Genomic DNA, 20,211 nt, shown 5'->3' on the forward strand with positions numbered 1-20,211 from the left:
ATGGGGTCCAGGTCAGGCGTGTTTGCTGGCCAATCAAGCACAGTAATCCCACGGTCATTGAACCAGGTTTTGATGCTTTTGTCAGTGTGAGCAGGTGCCAAGTCCTGCTGGAAAATGAAGTCAGCATCCCCATAAAGCTTGTCTGCGGAAGGAAGCATGAAGTGCTCCAAAATCTCCTGGTAGACGGCTGCGTTGACCCTGGACTTAATGAAGCACAGTGGACCAACACCAGCAGATTACATGGTTCCCCTAATCAACATAGACTGTGGAAACTTCACACTGGACTTCAAGCATCTTGCAGTGTGTGCCTCTCCATTTTTACTCCGTACTCTGGGTCCTTGGTTTCCAAATGAGATGCAAAAGTTGCTTTCATTAGAAAAGAGGACTTTGGACAGCTGAGCAACAGACCAGGTCTGTTTTTCTTTAGCCCAGGTAAGACGCTTCTAACGTTCAGGAGCGGCTTGACAAGAGGAATACAACATTAGAAGCCCATGTCCAGGATCTGTCTGTGTGTGGTGGCTCTTGATGCACTGACTCCAGCCTCAGTCCACTCCTTGTGAAAGTCCCCAACACTTTTGAATGGCCTTTTCCTGACAATCCTCTCCAGGCTGCGGTCATCCCTGCTGCTTGTGCACCTTTTTCTTCCACATAACCTTCTATTAATGTGCTTTGATACAGCACTTTGGGAACATCCAACTTCTTTTGCAATTACCTTTTAAGGCATTCCCTCCTTATGGAGGGTGTCAATGACGGTTTTCTGCACAACTGTCAGGTCAGCAGTCTTTCCCATGATTGTGATTCCTACTGAACCAGACTGAGAGACCATTTAAAGGCTCAGGAACCCTTTGCAGGTGTTATGGCTTAATTAGCTGATTAGAGTGGGACACTTTGAGCCTAGAATATTGCACCTTTTCACAATATTCTAATTTTCTGAGATTGTGGATTTGGGGTTTTCATGATCTGTAAGCCATAATCATCACAATTATGACAAATCACGGCTTGAACTATCTTGCTTTGTATGTAAGGAGTCTATCTCATATATTAATTTCACCTTTTAAGTTGCATTACTGAAATAAATGAATTTTTGTACGATATTCTAATTTTTTGAGTTTCACCTGTAAGTCTCCCACTCTTTCTGTCTTTGGGCCTTTTTGCTTGCCCCTGGCATCACCATCAAGACCAAGGCTTGGTACTTCCTTTTATTGCAAGCCCTGAACCCGAAAGCTGCCAGCATCAGGTTAAAGGCAGGCAGATCTACTGGCTGTCTTAAGGCCAACTTCATTTAGAAGAGACGGTTGTACTTGGTTCCTTCTGAGGAAAGGATCAAATGCGTTTTGTGTTTTGATGTGGGAGACCAGGATTTTAATTTATGCTACCATTCATGCTCTGCTCAGCACCCCAAGTATTTAGAAAAGTGCTTGCCCCACTGTTTGCGCTTCAGTGGACCCAGGATATTAATGTCACAGGATATCTGGATGATCATCTTCTGAAGGACTCCTCCTCCACAACATTGTCTATCAAGGACCAACCAGTTCTTTCAAACCTTTGGCTGGTTAACTTTCAAAAGTCTCTTCTCCTGCCTTCACAACATCTTCGCACCTGGGGGTAATCTTGGACACAGCCGAAGCCAGATGCGTCCTTCCCCCAGACAAGTTTGTCCCCTTACTCTCCTGCACATGAACCATCAGGTCCAAGAGACACAATTCACTTTTTTCATGAGGATTCTGGGTTTAATGGAGGCCTCCTTCAAGGAAATACATTTTGCCCAATTTCACTCCAGGATTCTTCAACATCCTCAAGGTATAGAACAAACAAGTCCATTCTTGGCTTTGCTTCTGTTAAACCAGACAGAGATCTCCCTGGAATGGTGGATCTTCAAACCCTGCATGGAAGCTGGGAAAGTCATTCCTGGTGGTGACTGATGTCAGCCTCACCAGTTGGGGTTGAGACTTGCCATCAACATTCTGGAACTTTGAGTAGTCCGATTGTCCCTACAACACTGGACCCACCTTCTGCAAGGCCTCCCAGTCAGAGTTCAGTTGAACAATGCAACAGCAGTGGCGTAAATAAAGCATTAGGAGGGCAACAGAAGTTGAGCTGTCCTGAGAGAATCAAACTGATCTTCTGCTGGGTGGACATTCACCTCTAGTTACAGTACATAGTTAGTCTGGCTGAAAAAAGACAAAAGTCCATCCAGTTCAACCATAAAAAAAAAAAAAGCCACCTACTGGCTGTCTGCATTTGGGGTGTGGAGATCTGGCAAATGGACTTCCAAAGCTGACAAGCATGAAATGGTCTCTGACCCCAGAAATCTATCAGATTCTCTATCACTGATGAGGACATCCTGGACTCTAGATTCAACAACAAAAATAAACAGATTTGTGACAAAGCCGAGGTGATGGCTAGCCTTTGTAGGCGATACCCTGGTGATTCTTTAGACACTCCATTCAGGCTCATCTATGCCTTTCTATAAAGATTTTCCCTTGGCTTCTGCACAAGATAGAGGTAAAAAGGGTTCCAGTCATCCTTATCACTTCAAATTGACCCAAAGGATGTGGTAAACAGACATACTCAGATTCCTGGAGGTATGTCCCGTCTCTCCAATCAGCTCTCAGAACTCTCCTCACTGAGCTCTGCAGTCTAACTTCAGCTACCCGTAGCAAACGTACACACAGATGGACATGGTTCAACCATTTTGCTCCAACCCTCCATTTTGTTAAGAATCTCCATGTTGTCCCTCATTTCCCCCCCTTCCTCTCTGTTCATAGGAGTGTCACAGGCCAGGGCACAGCAGGAAGCCCAGAGCTGTAAAACACCTCTCTGAGTGAGGTGCCTGGTTGTCTGAGAGCTGTGCTAAATAGCACCTCGTAAGAGATAATGCAAGCCTTCCCAGGAGTTCAAGGCATTCCAGAGAAGCAGGAAACCAGATAACACTTTTAAAATCCATTTTTCCCCTATGCCTCATATCTTGGAATATGAGAAACTTACATAAAAGCCAGGCATATCTTCAGATTGGCCACGAGGAGACAAACAGTTTGGTAGGTCACACTCCCTGACTGGAATACATAGGAAGCAGAAAATTACATCTCTGGAACCCTTCAAATATGTATTTCATATCTACCCGCGGGTGGAATGTCACTTGTGCATAGGGAAAGTTATGTCCAAAATATGAACTACAGTTGTGACCAAAATTATTCAACCCCCACTGAAATTGAGTGTTTTGGCCAGTTTGACATTGCTTTTGATCATTCAGTCATCTTGCTTACATTTACATTAAAGAGGCACTTGTAGGTCAGACAAATATAACATAACAGTTATAATGAAATAACCACAAATGTCTTTTCTGTGCTCACAGCATTATCAGTTTTATTCAACCCCCAAGTGACATTCAATCTTAGTACTTAGTACAGCATCCTTTTACAGTTATAACAGCTTTTAAACGTGAAGCATAGCTTGACACAAGTGTCTTGCAGCGATCTACGGGTATCTTCGCCCATTCTTCATGGGCAAAGGCCTCCAGTTCAGTCACATTCTTAGGCTTGCGCACTGCAACTGCTTTCTTTAAGTCCCACCAGAGGTTCTCAATCGGATTTAAGTCTGGTGACTGCGATGGCCACTCCAAAATGTTCCAGCCTTTCCTCTGCAACCATGCTCTAGTGGACTTGGAGGTATGCTTGGGATCATTGTCCTGTTGAAAGGTCCAACGTCTCCCAAGCCTCAGGTGTGTGACGGACTGCATCACGTTTCCATCCAATATCTCCTGGTACTGAAGAGAATTCATGGTACCTTGCACACGCTGAAGCTTCCCTGTACCTGCAGAAGCAAAACAGCCCCAAAGCATGATTGACCCTCCACCATGCTTCACAGTAGGCAAGGTGTTCTTTTCATCATAGGCCTTGTTCTTCCTCCTCCAAACATAGCGTTGATCCATGGGCCCAAACAGTTCTAATTTTGTTTCATCAGTCCACAGAACACTATCCCACAACTTTTGTGGTTTGTCCACATGGCTTTTGGCATACTGCAGTCGACTCTTCTTATTCTTTGGAGACAGCAAGGGGGTACGCCTGGGAGTTCTGGCACGGAGGCCTTCATTACGCAGTGTGCGTCTTATTGTCTGGGCTGAAACTTCTGTACCCACATCTGACAAATCTTTTCTCAGTTCCTCAGCAGTCACACGGGGACTTCTCTCCACTCTACGCTTCAGGTAGCGCACAGCAGTCGAAGTCAGCATCTTCTTTCTGCCACGACCAGGTAGCGTTTCAACAGTGCCCTTTGCCTTGAATTTGCGAATGATGCTTCCTAAGGTGTCTCTTGGTATGTTTAACATCTTTGCAATCTTCTTATAGCCATTGCCCTTCCTGTGAAGAGAAATCACCTCTTCTCTTGTCTTCCTGGACCATTCTCTTGCCTTCACCATGTTTGTAACCACACCAGTAAATGTCTAGAAGGAGCTGAGTATCACAGTCATTTTAAAGCTGCCTAATTGGTGCTTATTATGCTTGATTGCTGCTCGGTGACATCCACAGGTGTTTTCAATACCTGATGGAAAGCACCTGTATGAACCTCTGTTCTTCAGAGTGGTAGTCTTTAAGGGGTTGAATAATTGTGGCAATGAAGAAACCACATAAGAACCATTTACTACTGTATTACATAAACAATTGATGTCATTTTAGTTGCATTTGGGTAGTTACAACGTCCTTGTAGGATTTGATTCTGAATACAATTCCAAATGTACACTATAGTCCCTAAACCCCTTTACAGCATTGGGGGTTGAATAATTTTGGTCACAACTGTATAAGAGATTTTGGCTCTAGTTTAGGTCCACACCCAGACGATCCCTCCCTAAACGAGATATTGGTCCTTGACTTTAGAAACACCCCCTGTCGGGGAACTACAAAATGGGTTGTCAGGCCTAAGAGTGAAGTTGAAGAATTCTCCCGCTTAACATCAGAACCAGCTTGGGAGACAGCCCTTTCACTCTGAAACTTGATCTGCTAACCCAGGACTTTGGCAAGTACTTTAACCTCCTTTCTGTTACCCCTTTGCTGTGCTGTTGTTCTCTTTATATTTATTTATTTATATATATATATATACACACTGGTTACATCTTTTTTTTTCTGTAAATATTTTTATTGCACCTGTTTGACCTTTTAGTAATAAATCTTTCCTTCTGAAAGTATTGAACTGTTTCTATAGCTCTTTATTGCAATTTTACGAATTCCTGCCTCTAAAAGCGCTACTGTGTTACGGCCTGCGGTGACCGTATTATGCAGACGATTATCTCAACCACTATAGTGTTATTGCTGGTATCGCCAAGTTTCCTCTTTCTCTACAAAAAGGAGGTGGTGGCAGTGTGAAGGGTTAATTGCGTAATTAACCTGACCCAGTAACAATCGCTCAGGCTGCCGGTACATAGATTGTGGTCCAATTAGCTGGAAAATCGTTGTGCAGGGTGCAGCTGGGTGTGGCATTGTTATGCACGTGACAACGCGGTTTTAGTCCTTCGGTCACGAGTTTGGTGAGAAGGGCTGGGGTCTGACACTGCGTTCGTCACATATTGGTGGCAGCGATCGTGGGATCATCAAATATTGGTGGCAGCGATCCTGGGATCGTCACACTACCCACCCTCTATTTTCTGAAATCTCAGACAAGGTTTATAAATTCTGGACTTTAAATGAACTTCAAAGTGGAGAGAAACACCTTTCTCTAAAAACCGGTGGTAATAGCATTTTTTAGTAGCATTAGCATTTTTACAGTACATGTAGAATGAAAGCTAAAAACAAAACAAAAAAAAAAAGCTATTAGGAGCGTTATAGTAGTGTTTAGCGTTTTTTTTCTGCTGGAAAAACGCTCCAAAAACAATTTTTTTTCTGTGCCTAGACGCTGAAGCTCAAAAAACGCTAATAGCCTAAAGTAGTGTGCATGGACACATAGGAAAACACTATTTAGCTTCTACGAGCAGAAAAAAAACAATAGTGTGCACGGAGTCTAAATTTGTTGGCTACATTTATTAAAATCAGTTAAAAAGACATGATTAAATCACTAATTTTGTTCAGATGATTGTAACGAAGGTTGGCCCTCCCATCCAGGAACCTAAAAGGAAAGAACATGATGACAAACAGCAAAGTGAGCTTTCCTCCCTAGGAGGATCCTTTGCTGGTTTTGCAAAGCCCTGACCCTGGAGAAGTCCAGTCCCTATTTATGGTTTCCTGAGACCCCCCATAAGGATCAGCATTAATGCTATTGTGCAAGTAGGGTTCTGGTGAGTGCACATCCATACAACGTGGTGGATTCTCGTGTTGGATCATGAACTCTCCAGCATTCCATCATCTGGTATTGCTGCACCTTGTAGTTCCACGAACACTGGGCATTGCTGTGATCTGTAGTGCCACAGGCTATTTATAATCACTATTATTGCTGAAATGCATTCACGTACCACTTGGCACTTCTGTGGCCTGTAGTGCCACGGACTATTTATATTCACCATTTATGTTCAGATTTTATATGATCTGAGACATTCTGTTCTGCACTTTATGATTGCATTTGTCACTTATGTTTTAGCGCTGCAGTTACATTTGAATTGACTATTGTGGGTTTGTTACCTTGCCTTTATTGTGCTAGCAGCTACCTTATTTTCTGCATTCACCTTATATCTTGCATTATAACACAATACATGTTAACATACAAGACATAAACCATACTACAAAGATATAAATAAGCCCCAAAAGTTTCACATCACCAATAAAAATACATGGCAGTTCCAGTGTGACGACATTTATTTGATTAGTTTAGCAGTGACTGCAGGAAATTACAAGCATTTAGCTGGGCTGTACACATATGGAAAATGTTTTACATTATAGATAGAATTTTTCTTTCTATTAAATAATTATTGATTTTTCGTCGCAAGAAATATTTCCCCTGCAATTGTCATGTTTATTTCTTTTAATCGGGGCATGCTGACTTGTTGCAGTATACTAAGTTTAGCTTTAGGGTCAATAAAACAAATACCAAAGTAAATTTGACCCTAAATAAACTACCTGTACAGCAATAAAATACTACAAGTTACACTGAGGAGACATTCATTTTAGGTCTCGTGTTAGTTTCTTAAGGATCCTCTCTCGTTCTAGATAAAGTTTTTTTCTATGGAGAATCCTCTGTATTCTTCGGTTCATTGTTTCACGATCCTCTTCAGAAAGATCCGTTTGTGTTGGAGCTGACAGCTGTTCCAAGCATTGGCTAATCTGCGCTCTCTTTTTCTGTACACTTGCCTGTATGACAAAAAAAAAAAACAAATCAAAAAATTTGAAAAATGGAGACGTGAGGGGAACTCTCCCCAAAAGACAAACATACAACTATAAACAATTCTAGTAATAAAAAGATAGGTAATAACCTTTATGATCCAAAACTAAATAAAACAATGATTTTGGCTTCACGATATCACACTTATTATGTATACTTGTATTGTTTGTAAGTTTCCAGACTTGTGAGCTATATAGGGACACAGACCAGGCAATGAGGATTGTGACAGACCCAACCGAGACAGGGGCTTTTGGAGGGGACTGCAGGCTAGCCTCTTGCCTACTGACCATGGCCCTGGCATCTGAGGGGGCTCTGTTCTTTGGTGTGTGCCTGGGGGGGACCTTTGGAGTAGTTTACTTCGGATTCAAGTCCATGTCTCCCTAAAACACACGAACTCTGGAGAACCAAGACACAGATTTGGGGTCTCTGTGTCCTAACTAGCATTGACTGCTTCAACACCCCTCCTTCCTAGACACACAGACTCTAAGATGTTGATATAATCAGCAAAACAAGCTCATGCTGGGGACTCTTGCTCTAATCTATTTATTAAGGTGTTAAGTGTTTACTGTCTTCTCCCTCAAGAAATCTATGAAGATAAACTAATTCCACTCTTCAGACTGTTGGAATATTGTATGAGTTTTGTCTTGTGATACAAGTGAAAGCAAACACCTGAAAGACAGCATGTGTAATGGACTTTGTGTATTCAGGGGTGGGTTTGTTGCCGGGCTGTCTGCGGTGGGCTCCCTGATTAATCAAAGCATTGACTAGATGCTTGGCTGCTGAGTAGCTTACTGTTAATTAGATCACTGTTAGCTGTACGGTTGTGATCAAGCTCTTACCTAATCCGTGTGGGATATTTATCCCAAATTGTAATATTTGTTTTATTGTTTATGAGGGGATGAGTCCTATTTCTGGAGTGTATAAAAACCTGTGTTTTCTGTTCAATAGAGTTCCAGTTTGGCATCTAAGCTAGTGTCATCTAGTCTTGGATGCAATATCTTGGTCCTGTGTCCCAGTGCCGAGGAAGTGGTACTCTGACAGAATCACCCAGTCTGGGTGAAAGGCATTTTGTCACAAGGATCCACTACCTACATGAATTATAGCTCTCTATAATTTATTCTGGTCATCGCATAAAAAAGTTGTGAAAGAATTGTGGACACTTACCGCTAGCTCAGATTTCTTTTCTTCTGTATTTTTAATGTGAGTTTTCAAAGTTATTACTTCATCCTGCGCAAAAAACCCCCCAAAAATACTAATGTATATTGTTCTGATTGGACAATGCAGTAAATGCTGATAACTTGAGCCTTTTTTAAGTACAAAAGGAACACATTTTTGACATATAAACTTTAAACAAACAAATGTGAAATCAATTACATGAATACCAGTTCTCCTTTAATACATCCATTGGATGCTAAAGTGGGGCTACACTGCTTTGTGTAGCCATGAAATGTCACCAAGCTGCAGTTTTTGACCCTCTATTCCATCCTTTTTCATCCTTTTCAACACAGAAGAACCCTTTAAATAACTTTCCGGTGCGAACTGTAGCAGCAAGAATCAGAGATTCTTGATGCAGCCCTCCCAGTGGCTAGGTGTGGCCGCCCTGATCACTATGAGAGGTTGCAGCTATTCCTGGCTCAGCCGGTAATTACCTGTGGTGATCATTGGCTGTGCAGAAACCCCGACGACCTGCCATTATAGTGCACGGGGCTGGCAGCTGCACCTAGCAACGGAGATCTGCAGCAGGAATCTATGATTTCTGCACAATTCGCACCAACCCTAATCATTAGTGTGAATGTAGCCTTATAGATAGCTAAAAAGATCTATGATGTTATTTGGAACTTATCTGAGAGGAAGACATTGCTCAAGGAACCCTAGGGTTCCATGGAACACTGGTTGAGAAACCGTTCTATTCTATGAAACATGATTTACTGATAAAGGGCTGTAATTCCATAACTATGCACGTTAGTATTATTATCAAGGGTGTCTGGCACCAAGGGCATGTGCCATGCATCTACATCAGGGTGAGGGTCTGAGGCTGCGATGCCATTTTTCTTTTTTGTGTTCCATAGCTTGCAGCACAGACTTCAGATACTGCGGCTCCACTGAAAGCCAAGGGAGGCTCCTTATTGGCTCCAACAGGTCACGTGACACAGCTGAGGAGAACCTCAAAAAGAAGGCCTTTTCTTGCCACGCTGTATGGGAAATCTGTAAGCTGGAAAGGGAATTCTGGGGAGGATCTTTGCTTTGGTGTGATTCTGCTGTGGGAAGAGGAGATCATTGCTATGGAAGGGGGGGTTGGGATACTTGCTTTGGTTAGGAGAGAGGGAGATTTTTGCTAGAGGGGTGTAATTGCAAGTATTAATGAACTATAGCACTGCTTTAAATGCCAAGTTCACCTTTAAGGAAATATGAAATGCATATATTTTTGCAGGAAAAAAAGTGCATTTATTATTTTTTCCCACAGGAGCCTGCAAAACATTATGTCTGTAATCAATGGATCACAGGTTCAATGCCAGTTGGTTATCACACCCATAGTCCATTGAGTGCCGGTTCACATATATGCAATCCTCATGATATGTGAGATAGCATTGCTTCCTATGGTGCCTGTTCACATATGTCCGGTGGGGGAGAGGGGAGAGGGGAGAGAGGGGAGAGGGGAGAGGGAGAGGGAGAGGGGAGAGAGAGAGGGGGAGGAAGGGGGAGAGGGGGGAGAGAGAGAGGGAGGAAGGGGGAGAGAGAGAGAGGGAGGAAGGGGGAGAGGGGGGAGAGAGAGAGGGAGAGGGGGGAGAGAGAGAGGGAGGAAGGGGGAGAGGGGGGAGAGAGAGAGGGAGGAAGGGGGAGAGGGGAGAGAGAGAGGGAGAGGAAGGGGGAGAGGGAGGGGGGGGGGAGAGGGGGGGGGAGAGGGGGGGGGAGAGGGAGGGGGGGAGAGGGGGGGGGGAGAGGGAGGGGGGAGAGGGAGGGGGGGGAGGGAGGGGGGGGAGAGGGAGGGGGGAGAGGGGGAGGGAGGGGGGAGAGAGGGGGGGAGAGGGGGGGAGGGGAGGGGGGGAGGGGGGGGGGGGGAGAGGGGGGGAGGGGGGGGGAGAGGGGGAGGAAGGGGGAGAGGGGGGAGAGAGAGAGGGAGGAAGGGGGAGAGAGAGAGAGGGAGGAAGGGGGAGAGGGGGGAGAGAGAGAGGGAGAGGGGGGAGAGAGAGAGGGAGGAAGGGGGAGAGGGGGGAGAGAGAGAGGGAGGAAGGGGGAGAGGGGAGAGAGAGAGGGAGAGGAAGGGGGAGAGGGAGGGGGGGGGAGAGGGGGGGGGAGAGGGAGGGGGGGAGAGGGAGGGGGGGGAGAGGGAGGGGGGGAGAGGGAGGGGGGAGAGGGGGAGGGGGGGGGGAGAGAGGGGGGGAGAGGGGGGGGGGAGGGGGGGGGAGAGGGGGGGAGGGGGGGGAGAGAGGGAGAGAGAGGGAGAGGGGGGAGGGAGAGAGGGGAGAGAGAGAGAGGGAGAGAGGGGAGAGAGAGAGAGGGAGGAAGGGGGAGAGGGGAGAGAGAGGGGGAGAGGGGAGAGAGAGAGGGAGAGGAAGGGGGAGGGGGAGAGAGGGGGGGAGAGAGAGGAGGGGGGGGAGAGGGGAGAGAGAGGCGAGAGAGGGGCGGGAGAGGGGAGAGAGAGGCGAGAGAGGGGCGAGAGAGGGGGAGGGGAGAGAGAGAGGGGGGGAGAGAGAGAGGGGGAGGGGAGAGAGAGGGAGAAAAGAGTGTGTATTACTATACTGCAGGCAAAAGAGATGTAATAAAAAAAAAAAAAAAGACGTGATCTTACATTTAGATGTTGGAGTCTCTCTTCTGCTGAGTTGACACATTTCTCATGGGATTCAATTTTAGATATCAGTAAACTGTAAAACAAGAAGATTAGGAAACATTACCTCTCTTTGCTGCAGCTTGTCGAGACTCCAATGTGCTCAACTTGTTGGCTGTGAATTAACTAGAGACGCAAAATGTTTTTGGAAGTCACAATTTCAGATTTGCAATATAATGGACTGACAAAGGAAGGTGTACTTGGAAGTTGAGGCAGTTTTACTACAAACAGTCAGGTGCATTGTTTATTTAACCATTTCGATATTGTGCAATTTTACACCTTCCTGCCCAGGCCAGTTTTCACGTTTCAGCGCTCTCACACTTTGAATGACAATTGCGCGGTCATACAACATTGTACCCAAACTAAAATTTTATCATTTTCTTCACACAACTAGAGCTTTCTTTTGGTGGTATTTAATCACCGCTGGGGTTTTTATTTTTTGCTAAATTAACAAAAAAAGACCAAAAAGTTTGAAAAAAAACACGTTTTTCTTTGTTTCTGTTATAAAAGTTTACAAATAAATAATTGTTCTTCATAAATTTAGGGCGAGATGTATTCTGCTACATGTCTTTGGTGAAAATAACCCAAATTAGAATGTATTTTTTAGTTTGTAGGAAAGTTATAGAGTTCACAAACTATGGTATAGATCTGAATATTGATCAATCCTGAAGTACTGACGGCCAATCTAATTTCTTGAGGTCCAAGAATGTCAGAATAGTACAGATATCCCCAAATGACCCCTTTTTGCAGAGTAGACAGTCCGACGTACTTCATAAGAGGCATGGCGAGTTTTTTGAAGTTGTATTTTTTTTGTCATAATTTTTTGGAAAATTAAAAAATTAAAAAAATTATTTTCACAATTTTTTTTTTTACATACTGTCACCAATGCAGTACAGCATCATCATATAACTGGCATGGCAGTGAACAGGGACACTGACTGGTGACAGTATAAAAAAAATATATATATATATATATATATATTTATTTTTTATTATTATTTTTAATTTTTTATTACATTTTTTTAAAGATTTTTTTTCATATTTTACTATGACCAAAGTAGTACAATGTTACCATAGTAACATTGTACTACTTTGGGGAAGTGATCAGTATTTTTTTTTTTTTTTTTACACAATTTGTTTATAGCAAAGAATTACTTTGCTATAAGCAAGCATTTACCAGAATGAAATCGATTCATTCAGTTTTTTTTTTTTTGTGCTTAGCTGTGATTTGGTCACAGCTAATCACATGACATGTGCATGTGACCTGCTGTGACCATTCACAGCTAGGCACTAGTATACAATGGATGGCATGAATGAAGCCATCCATTGTATACAACTGTCATGTGACCTGCTGTGATTGGTCACAGCAGGTCACATGGTACCAGCAACGGGAGCCGGTACTCGGATCTGTCATCGGCCGTGTCCGAGGTACACGGCCGGTGACAGATCGCGCTGCTGTGCCGCTCTGCAGTTGCGCGAACTGAGCATGTGCGGGAGCACGCCAAATGGCGTGCACCCGGCATGCAGAAGCACTTTTGCCGCCGCCAAACGGCCATTGGCCGGGTGACAAATGGTTAAACCGTGTCATTAAGACCGGCCATACATTGGTCGAAATTCGACCGATTTTTCGTCCAAAAATCAGACCTAAGAATAAATCGGCCGATTTTCACTTTGTTAGTGGGTCAATGGCTTCGGCCAATTTCGTGGCCCCTCCCCTTTTCAGTGATCGGGCATGTTGGAAAATTTGCGAAAAACTACAGATTTTCGACTCAATGATGGTCAAATTGTACAATCGTTTTTCCAAAAAGAATATGGGCATGAGCCATGACCTGGGAGGAACAGAAGTTTCACCTGTTATATGGGGTGAACTTTATGACTTAGTTGGCCGATTTTCGAAATCATTGATGGCACCATCAGAGCAAATGACGTTTTCGATTTTCGGATAAAAAAATCGTTGGGAAGTTTACCCATGTATAGCCTGCATATGTAATGCTGCACTTGCAAAGAGGAATGTGAACACTTACTGTACCTCTTCTACTCTGAACACTGTTCTGATAAAGAGGTATCTGACCAAACTCTAAGCAGAAATCAACACTTCTGGGAGTGTCGATCTCCTGGTCCCCCACTGGCCCTGGACCTCTACATAATTATTTGGTACTGTAATGATATAGGGGTCGGAATGAGGAATCTATTAACTCTGCAAAGGAACAGATGAGTTTGACAGTCCCAGAAGTGTGGAATGTACACAGACGTCAGCTTGCCATTCATTCTGACTAAATTGGCATTTGACTGTGCAGACAGCAGTAGAGGTGAATGTTTATATTCTTCTTTACATTGGGCTGCTGCTCAGAAAACACAGGTGAGGTTTGATCTTTGATTGGATATGCTACTTTAAGGCGCATCGGTTGTAACAAGCATTTACAAAACAGTTGGCAATCTCTGAACAAATCTGTTTAAGCCACAAAGCAGCATTCAGCTCTAGCTCAGGTTTGTCGAATACAGATGTTTAAAACCGAAATCCTGGCTAACTAAATATTGTCCAAATTGCAGATGCTTATGCTTACTTGAATCGTAATGTGTAATTCTCTTTCTTTCCCCACAGGAGAGGAGAGTTGGGGGGGAAGAGGCACCAAGCTACCAATAGCAATGTTTATTCAATAAAAGGGGTAAAATGAAAGTACAGCACGCACAGATATCACTGGTGACAAGCTCAGTGTGGAGCCCCCAGTCCAAAGTTGTAGAACCGCTGGAAAAAGTTCTGTGAAGCCGAAGCAGGAATCAAGGCTAACTACAGGGAGATTCAATCTGTCAAAAGGAGCTGTCAGATGTCTAGGATGCTGTGTCCAATCAGAACGTGTTTCGGAGGCCAAACCATCAGCTGATGAAGGAGGCATGGTTTGGCATCCGAAATGTGTGCACAGACCTCCAGCACAAGAGAATGCACTCCTTGGTCGTATTTATTAACTGTATGGAGAGAAGGGCCTTGTATTTTTGAATGGGTCATAGCGTGAGGTGCAGCAGGTATGCCGCGGGGTTACCCACCAAATCAACATTAGTCAGGTGTTTGATGGTACCAGCCAGCACCTGCCAAAATGATCCGATTTTCATGCAATCCCCAAAAATGTGGAGCATCAAAACCTCATCACCACATTGCCAGCACGTATCAGGTACCTGCAGGAAAATATGATGCAGGGTCGTGGGCCCCCTATACCACCTAGTCAGAATTTTATAACTGGTCTCTTGGACCTTCGTGGCTATAAAAAATTTCTGGGCAAAATGGAGCATTCTCCTTTTGTGAGTCAGTAAACTGCATAGCAAGGTCGGATTCCCACTTAGAGAAAAAAGCAGGGGTAAAATGTGCCGCTAGTCATATCATGGCAAGATACATGATAGGCTTTTGCAAATTTGTTCTCTCCTGTGGCAAATACTCTCCAGCTCTGTGAACTGATGGCAAATGTCTGAAGAATGGGAGCACTGGTGGAGGAAGTGCCAAAGCTGTAGACCACATCAGAAGTCCAATGGAAGCGAAGGAATGAGCAGTGGAAGAGAGACTGTCACGTGACCCCAGAAAGTCCCAAAGGTGGAGATGGCCACTGGACGCCAGGTATTGGAACTGGGGGTTCTGAATACCAGTTAAAATTACAGGTTACCCAAAATAGGAACTATGGGGAGGGCAGCAGGGAAATCCATCTCAGTGCTTAGCCTCAGCATGACAATTCTAGTCAGTCAACCTAGCGAGATGAGCCTCTCAATTATAGGCTCGCACACCAAGGAGGCCCTCTCCACCCCAGATTTTAGGGAGATGAAAAAGCTGGAGTTGAAGGCACATTTTTTAATGGGACCAGACAAACTCCCAGAGTTGACATATTTAAAGAACGAGGGAGGTAGCCGTATAGGTAAAAGCCTGCATCAAATATAGAACCCTCAGCAACAGCGTCATTTTCAGGGCACTGCAATGGCCAAACCAAGTTAATGTGAGCGAATGCCAATGGAGTAAGTTAGCATGCAGACGTGGCAGCATTGGATCAAATTTGGCCGTATAAAAGGCAGCAGGGTCTGAAGTAATATTAACTTTCAGATAACAAATTAAATCGGTCGCCCAACAAAAAGGGATACAAATTCTTTAGTTAATTGAACTGCATGTAACATGGTCTTTTAGCTAATCTTCAAATGTAACTATTTGCTACCCTGTAGATTTTATATAAACTTTTCCCCCTGCAGTTCTTCTTTAAATATACTAAAACCACTGGTTAAAAGAAAAATAAGCATTTCTGAAATTGAGAATTAGCGTAATATGCAGGGCTGCCACGTAAGGTTTATTAATATGGAAGTTAATAAAGTGATAGGTCTACCTTTTTGTGTCCTCTAAATGTCTTGTAACACTGGCTGCTTCTTCTTGTCTTCTAATGGCTTCTTTTTTGGCAGTCAGTAGTTGAGCCCTCTCCTCCTGAAGTACACTCTGAATGGTTAAATGGTTTAACTGCTTAAGAACATCTTCAGGAGTCAGACCCTGGACACTAGCAGCATCCCCAGTCCTGCTCAGGAAGGCTCTTCCTAGCTGCAAAGTCTTATCATAGGCCAATTTCTAAAAGAAAAGAAACAAAAAGGTAGAAAAAAAAAAACCGACGGACAATGGCTTTACAAGATACACATGCTCGTAAATGCCTGTACACGCCTATACGTTGTACTTTTTGATTTTGTTTGGGAATGTCAAGTAATATATTTGTACGCATCCACACACATCAGAAGGCACATCAAATCATTAAAAGCGCAATGTATAATGCGCACTGAGACATGTTTCAAACACATGAAAATGAACACCAAGGTGTAAAATAATATTACCATTCTTTGAATATCCTTCTCAATCTTCTCCTTCCTGGCAATGACCAGTTCTTTATCCTGCGTTGTTGCTGCAAGATCCTTTCTTAAACAAAGTAACTCTGTCTAGAAAATAAGTCAAGCTCAGTTATGCTTTTTTTTTTACATTCTGTTAACCAATTCACAGTATATGTGGATAATGTAGATAGCCCCAGGCTAGATCTTATACTGGAGGACCACTGCTTCATTTGTGCATTAGCATTCAGGGTTCCTGTACTCTGCACACACACTCCTACATTGTTTGTCAGAGGGACAGGCAACACAAGAGCAAAGGACTTTGCTGATCTGAACAGGTGTGCAACAGGGGTTAATTTCTGCATTAAACTGGATTTAAAGTGTTACTAAACCCACAACAGTAAAATCAGTCTGTATATGCTGTAAAGCATGCTTGTTATACTCACTGTGGAACCTAAGGGGTTAATCCTCCGCATTGTGTAAAAAAGATGTTTGATCCTGTCTTCTCTGATCCCCCCCTTCTTCTACTGTCCCCAATCCATCTGCCATCGTTAGAGCAGCAGTGGAAAGTCTGTACATGCTCTGCTTGGTTACTATTGCTATAGAGGAAATGTGATTGGCACAGGGCCAATCAGCACTGTCCAGACAGAGGGTCAGGGGTTATGCAGCTTCTTAGGACAATCAGAGGAGAATGAAAACTCCTCCTACAAGATTAACCAGTGCTCAGATGGACACTGATAGAAGTCACAAGACTGCTATATACTACTGATGAGAAAAGGTATTTAGCAGTTTATACTTACTAAAATAATTGCATTTCCATTTTTTGTGTACTGTGAAAGACTGGATATAGTGAATGCAGGGTCCTGGGTTTAGTAACACTTTAAAGACCAGTGTTGACTCCCCTACTGGTGTCTAATAGTAAGGATCTCCAAGACCAAATCTCTGGCCTGGCCACCCTGATAGCGGTTACAAATTCTACAAAGGATGTCTAAGTCTTTTTGTTACATCAACATTTAGTAAGTTATATGTCTACCTTGCCTATCCCTGCTAACCTAAACTGATCCAAAAATCCCCTCCCAGCTGCTTGCTTCCCAGAATGACTGCCACAACCACCACTGCAATATTCTTCAACGCTGGCTGTGTCTATGCCATGAAACCCTATAGACTGGAATGTGGCCATACTTCAGATATCTCAGAGTATGACTCCACGAAAGTCTATGAGGGCTCACTGCACACCACAGCCAGGCAGCCATAGATGTTATTCAGAGGCAAGTGACCAAGTAGGTGGAGAGTTTCTAGGTTAGGGAGCTGGGGTGTAGATCAGGTACTCCACAGGTGCCAGTGAGTTCTTCACAGAGATCACAAGATTTGTTTGCAACAAGGCTTTGAAACTACAGAATAAAAGATTTGGGGGATCAAAGTAACTTTTCTAACACACCTCTCCCATCTACATTTCCTAAGGATGTTGGAATGGAGGGGGTGGGTATTACAAGAAGTGTCAGGCTTTGATTGTTGTCTGCATATTTGTTGGGGATAATTACTTTCAGGCTAGGACAGCCGGGTAAAACAAACAACCAGGGTAGGTAGGTCAGAGTTGACAGGAAGGAGGGAAGGAGGGAAGGAGTACTAGACACTGGGCCAAATTACATTTTTTTTTTTTTACATGTTTATAATAAATAAATAACCTTTTATATTAGCCAGTGTCAGATTAGTATTTTTTGGTTCTTTGGCGCACTAATATTTTGGACACGCCTCCCCAGGATTAGTGGGTTCTGGCGTACATTTCAATTACAGCTATCCCCTGGTCATCTTTTGGTCCTTGATCAGAGTAGCCTGATTGCAGGGGAGGCTTCATGGGACCAAAAGACCCCCAATGTCTCCATAAAGAGAGAGAATTAGACAAATAATTCTAGGACCACCATTTATGGTTGACTCTAAGATTATGTCCTGTAAAGGCTTTTAAAACATCACCTATGCCATTGTCTGTTGCCGTGTTGCAGGCATATGCAGTTTTGACATATTTGGCATCCATTTACTGCATTCTCATCTTTTATATTCACAGAACAGATATTTTATTGTATTTGTGTGCACTAATATTAATTTGAATATATTTAATGAAAATATGGATTTGATAAACAGTTGCACTAATAACACACAACATGAAAAAACTGCAATCATCATGTTTTTATTCTATGGGTCCTCTTCTTTCAGAAAATATATAGTGTTTTATGTGCAACATGTAAAAAATATGCATTTTAGCATGTATGCTAAAAATGAGAAAAAAAAATTTGCTTTGACAGCAAAAGGTTTAAATGTGTGTTTGAGGTAGTTTGGTTACCTTCAGTACATTAGCTTTCTCCTGAGCTTTCATGTATGTCAGGAACTCCAGGTCTTCACTGCGGCACTCATAGCCAGGCATCTTTTTTAATACTCCTGAAATACGCATTTGATTCAACCCTGCACCAAAATATACATGAAACTATTTCAACACATCTAACACACATATACACTCTCTTACAATCTCTTACTGTCAAAACAGAAGCATAAAACATTAGGTTCACGCTACAAGGCAAATGTCAATAACCAATAGCAACCAATCAGTTTTTTTTATCAGTAACGGCGATTGTAAACTGAAATGCAATTCACTGCAATGGCTACCTACACTTTCCACTTATGCCTTGCACGTTGTACTACATATTAAAGAATATGTAAACCCAGCAGTTCATATTCCTGATATGTGCCTGCTGTACCATGTACTTATATGAAAAGTATCCTGTTCACTTTGTTTTGCTTCCATTGTGTGAAATCCCTGGTGTTCCTGCCAGACCCTCTGATTACCTATTAAAAACTGACCACACTAAGCAGAAGGACACATGGTAACAGCATGTGAAAGTTTGTTCTCTTTGTATTGCTTCCTTTGTGTGAAATCCCTGGTGTTCCTGTGAAGTCCCTCTGCTTTCCTATTCAAAAACTGACCATACTAAGCATGAGAGCACAGCGTGGTCGATTCTCTAGCTGTGCTGGGAACTCAGCCTGCTCTCCTCCAATGATCACACTTCTGCAGACCCTTCCCCCCACCCACACAGCCTTTCACTGGCAAGCTCAGTGTACGACTGTTTCTCCTCCCCCAGCTCCTATGCAGCTGAGAACAGAGAGTATATGATCACATACAAAAAAGGGAAAGGGGAAAAAAGGTATTTATAATGTTTTTTTCTATCTAAACCAACAGGTTTTGCCTTTCATTTCTATTTTAAACTGCATAAGTTGTTTACAACCACTTTACAAATTATATTAAAAGGATTTTTTTAAAATAACAAATGTCATACTTACCTGTTCTGTGCAATGCTTTTGCACAGAGAAGCCCTGATCCTCCTTTTCTCAGATCCCCAGCCGATGCTCCTGGCTCCTCCCTCCTTCTGAGTGCAGCTTGCTATGGAGGCACCCAAGCAAGCTCATTCCCAAGCCACTGCTTTGCATGTCCATTCACACACAGAGCCGCGGCCTGCCCCTGCCCCCTCCCTCACCTCATTGGCTCACGGGCTGTGACTAACAGAAGTAGGAGCCAATGGCTCCCGCTGCTGTCTCAGCCAATGAGGAGTGAGAGTCCTTGGAGAGCCACGGCTACATCCCTGGATCGTGATGGCGCTCAGATATGTATTAGGGGTCTAGGGGGGCTGTTGCAAAGAAGGTTTTTTACCTTCATGCATTAAAATGCAAGAAGGTAAAAAACCTTGAGCTTTTACAACCAAAGTCCTATATTTTAAAGAAAATAGTCATTCAAACAAATGGAGAAATTCCACCTAATTTAGCTTCCTTTCTGATTTTTCTATTCATAAAGTAGGTTACAAATGAAAGATAAAAGCTATTATTATTTTTTGTGCTAGTGCTATAAAAAAAAAGACTGACAGTTTTTGAGAAAAAAAAAACGACAGTATTTTCTGGCGTATAAGACTACTTTTTATGCTTAAAATATACCCCAAAAATTGGGGGTCGTCTTATACGCGGGGTATAAAATGTGAAACTTGAGTTTGTTTGGGTCAAGCTGGCTGGATGTGTGGTAATACTGTACATACAGTATACCGTGCTGAGCCAAGCTGGCTCAAAACAAATGTCCCTATGACAGATTAATCTGTCAGCCCGCTGGATGTGAGGTATATACAGTATACTGCGCTGAGCCAAACTGTTTCAAAACATACCGGTACGTCCCTACGGTAATCAGCCCGCTGGATGCATGTATATACGGTAGCTGTGGCT

At 43.2% G+C, this 20,211-nt stretch overlaps 1 protein-coding gene across 2 annotated transcripts in view; it reads right to left on the minus strand.

The window, feature by feature from the left end:
- Positions 1 to 6,758: 6,758 nt before the first annotated feature.
- LOC149457913 (uncharacterized) overlaps positions 6,759 to 20,211 on the minus strand; it is a 29,255-nt gene continuing 15,802 nt past the window's right edge. Inside the window, exons 5-10 of one of the 2 annotated variants that reach the window (XM_089682954.1) lie at positions 18,296 to 18,414; positions 15,967 to 16,068; positions 15,477 to 15,709; positions 11,090 to 11,162; positions 8,464 to 8,526; positions 6,759 to 7,268 (exon numbers count right to left, since the gene is read on the minus strand). In XM_089682954.1, the coding sequence (XP_089539080.1) occupies positions 7,080 to 7,268; positions 8,464 to 8,526; positions 11,090 to 11,162; positions 15,477 to 15,709; positions 15,967 to 16,068; positions 18,296 to 18,414 (779 nt within the window). In that variant the 3' untranslated portion in view covers positions 6,759 to 7,079. The remainder of the gene's footprint in view (positions 7,269 to 8,463; positions 8,527 to 11,089; positions 11,163 to 15,476; positions 15,710 to 15,966; positions 16,069 to 18,295; positions 18,415 to 20,211) is intronic. The other variant, XM_089682955.1, reaches the window with a different exon arrangement.

The sequence above is a fragment of the Staurois parvus genome, unplaced genomic scaffold (assembly GCF_062004578.1).
Source record: "Staurois parvus isolate SC_StPar_1 unplaced genomic scaffold, SC_StPar_1.0 ptg000299l, whole genome shotgun sequence".
Taxonomy (NCBI): Eukaryota; Metazoa; Chordata; class Amphibia; order Anura; family Ranidae; genus Staurois; species Staurois parvus.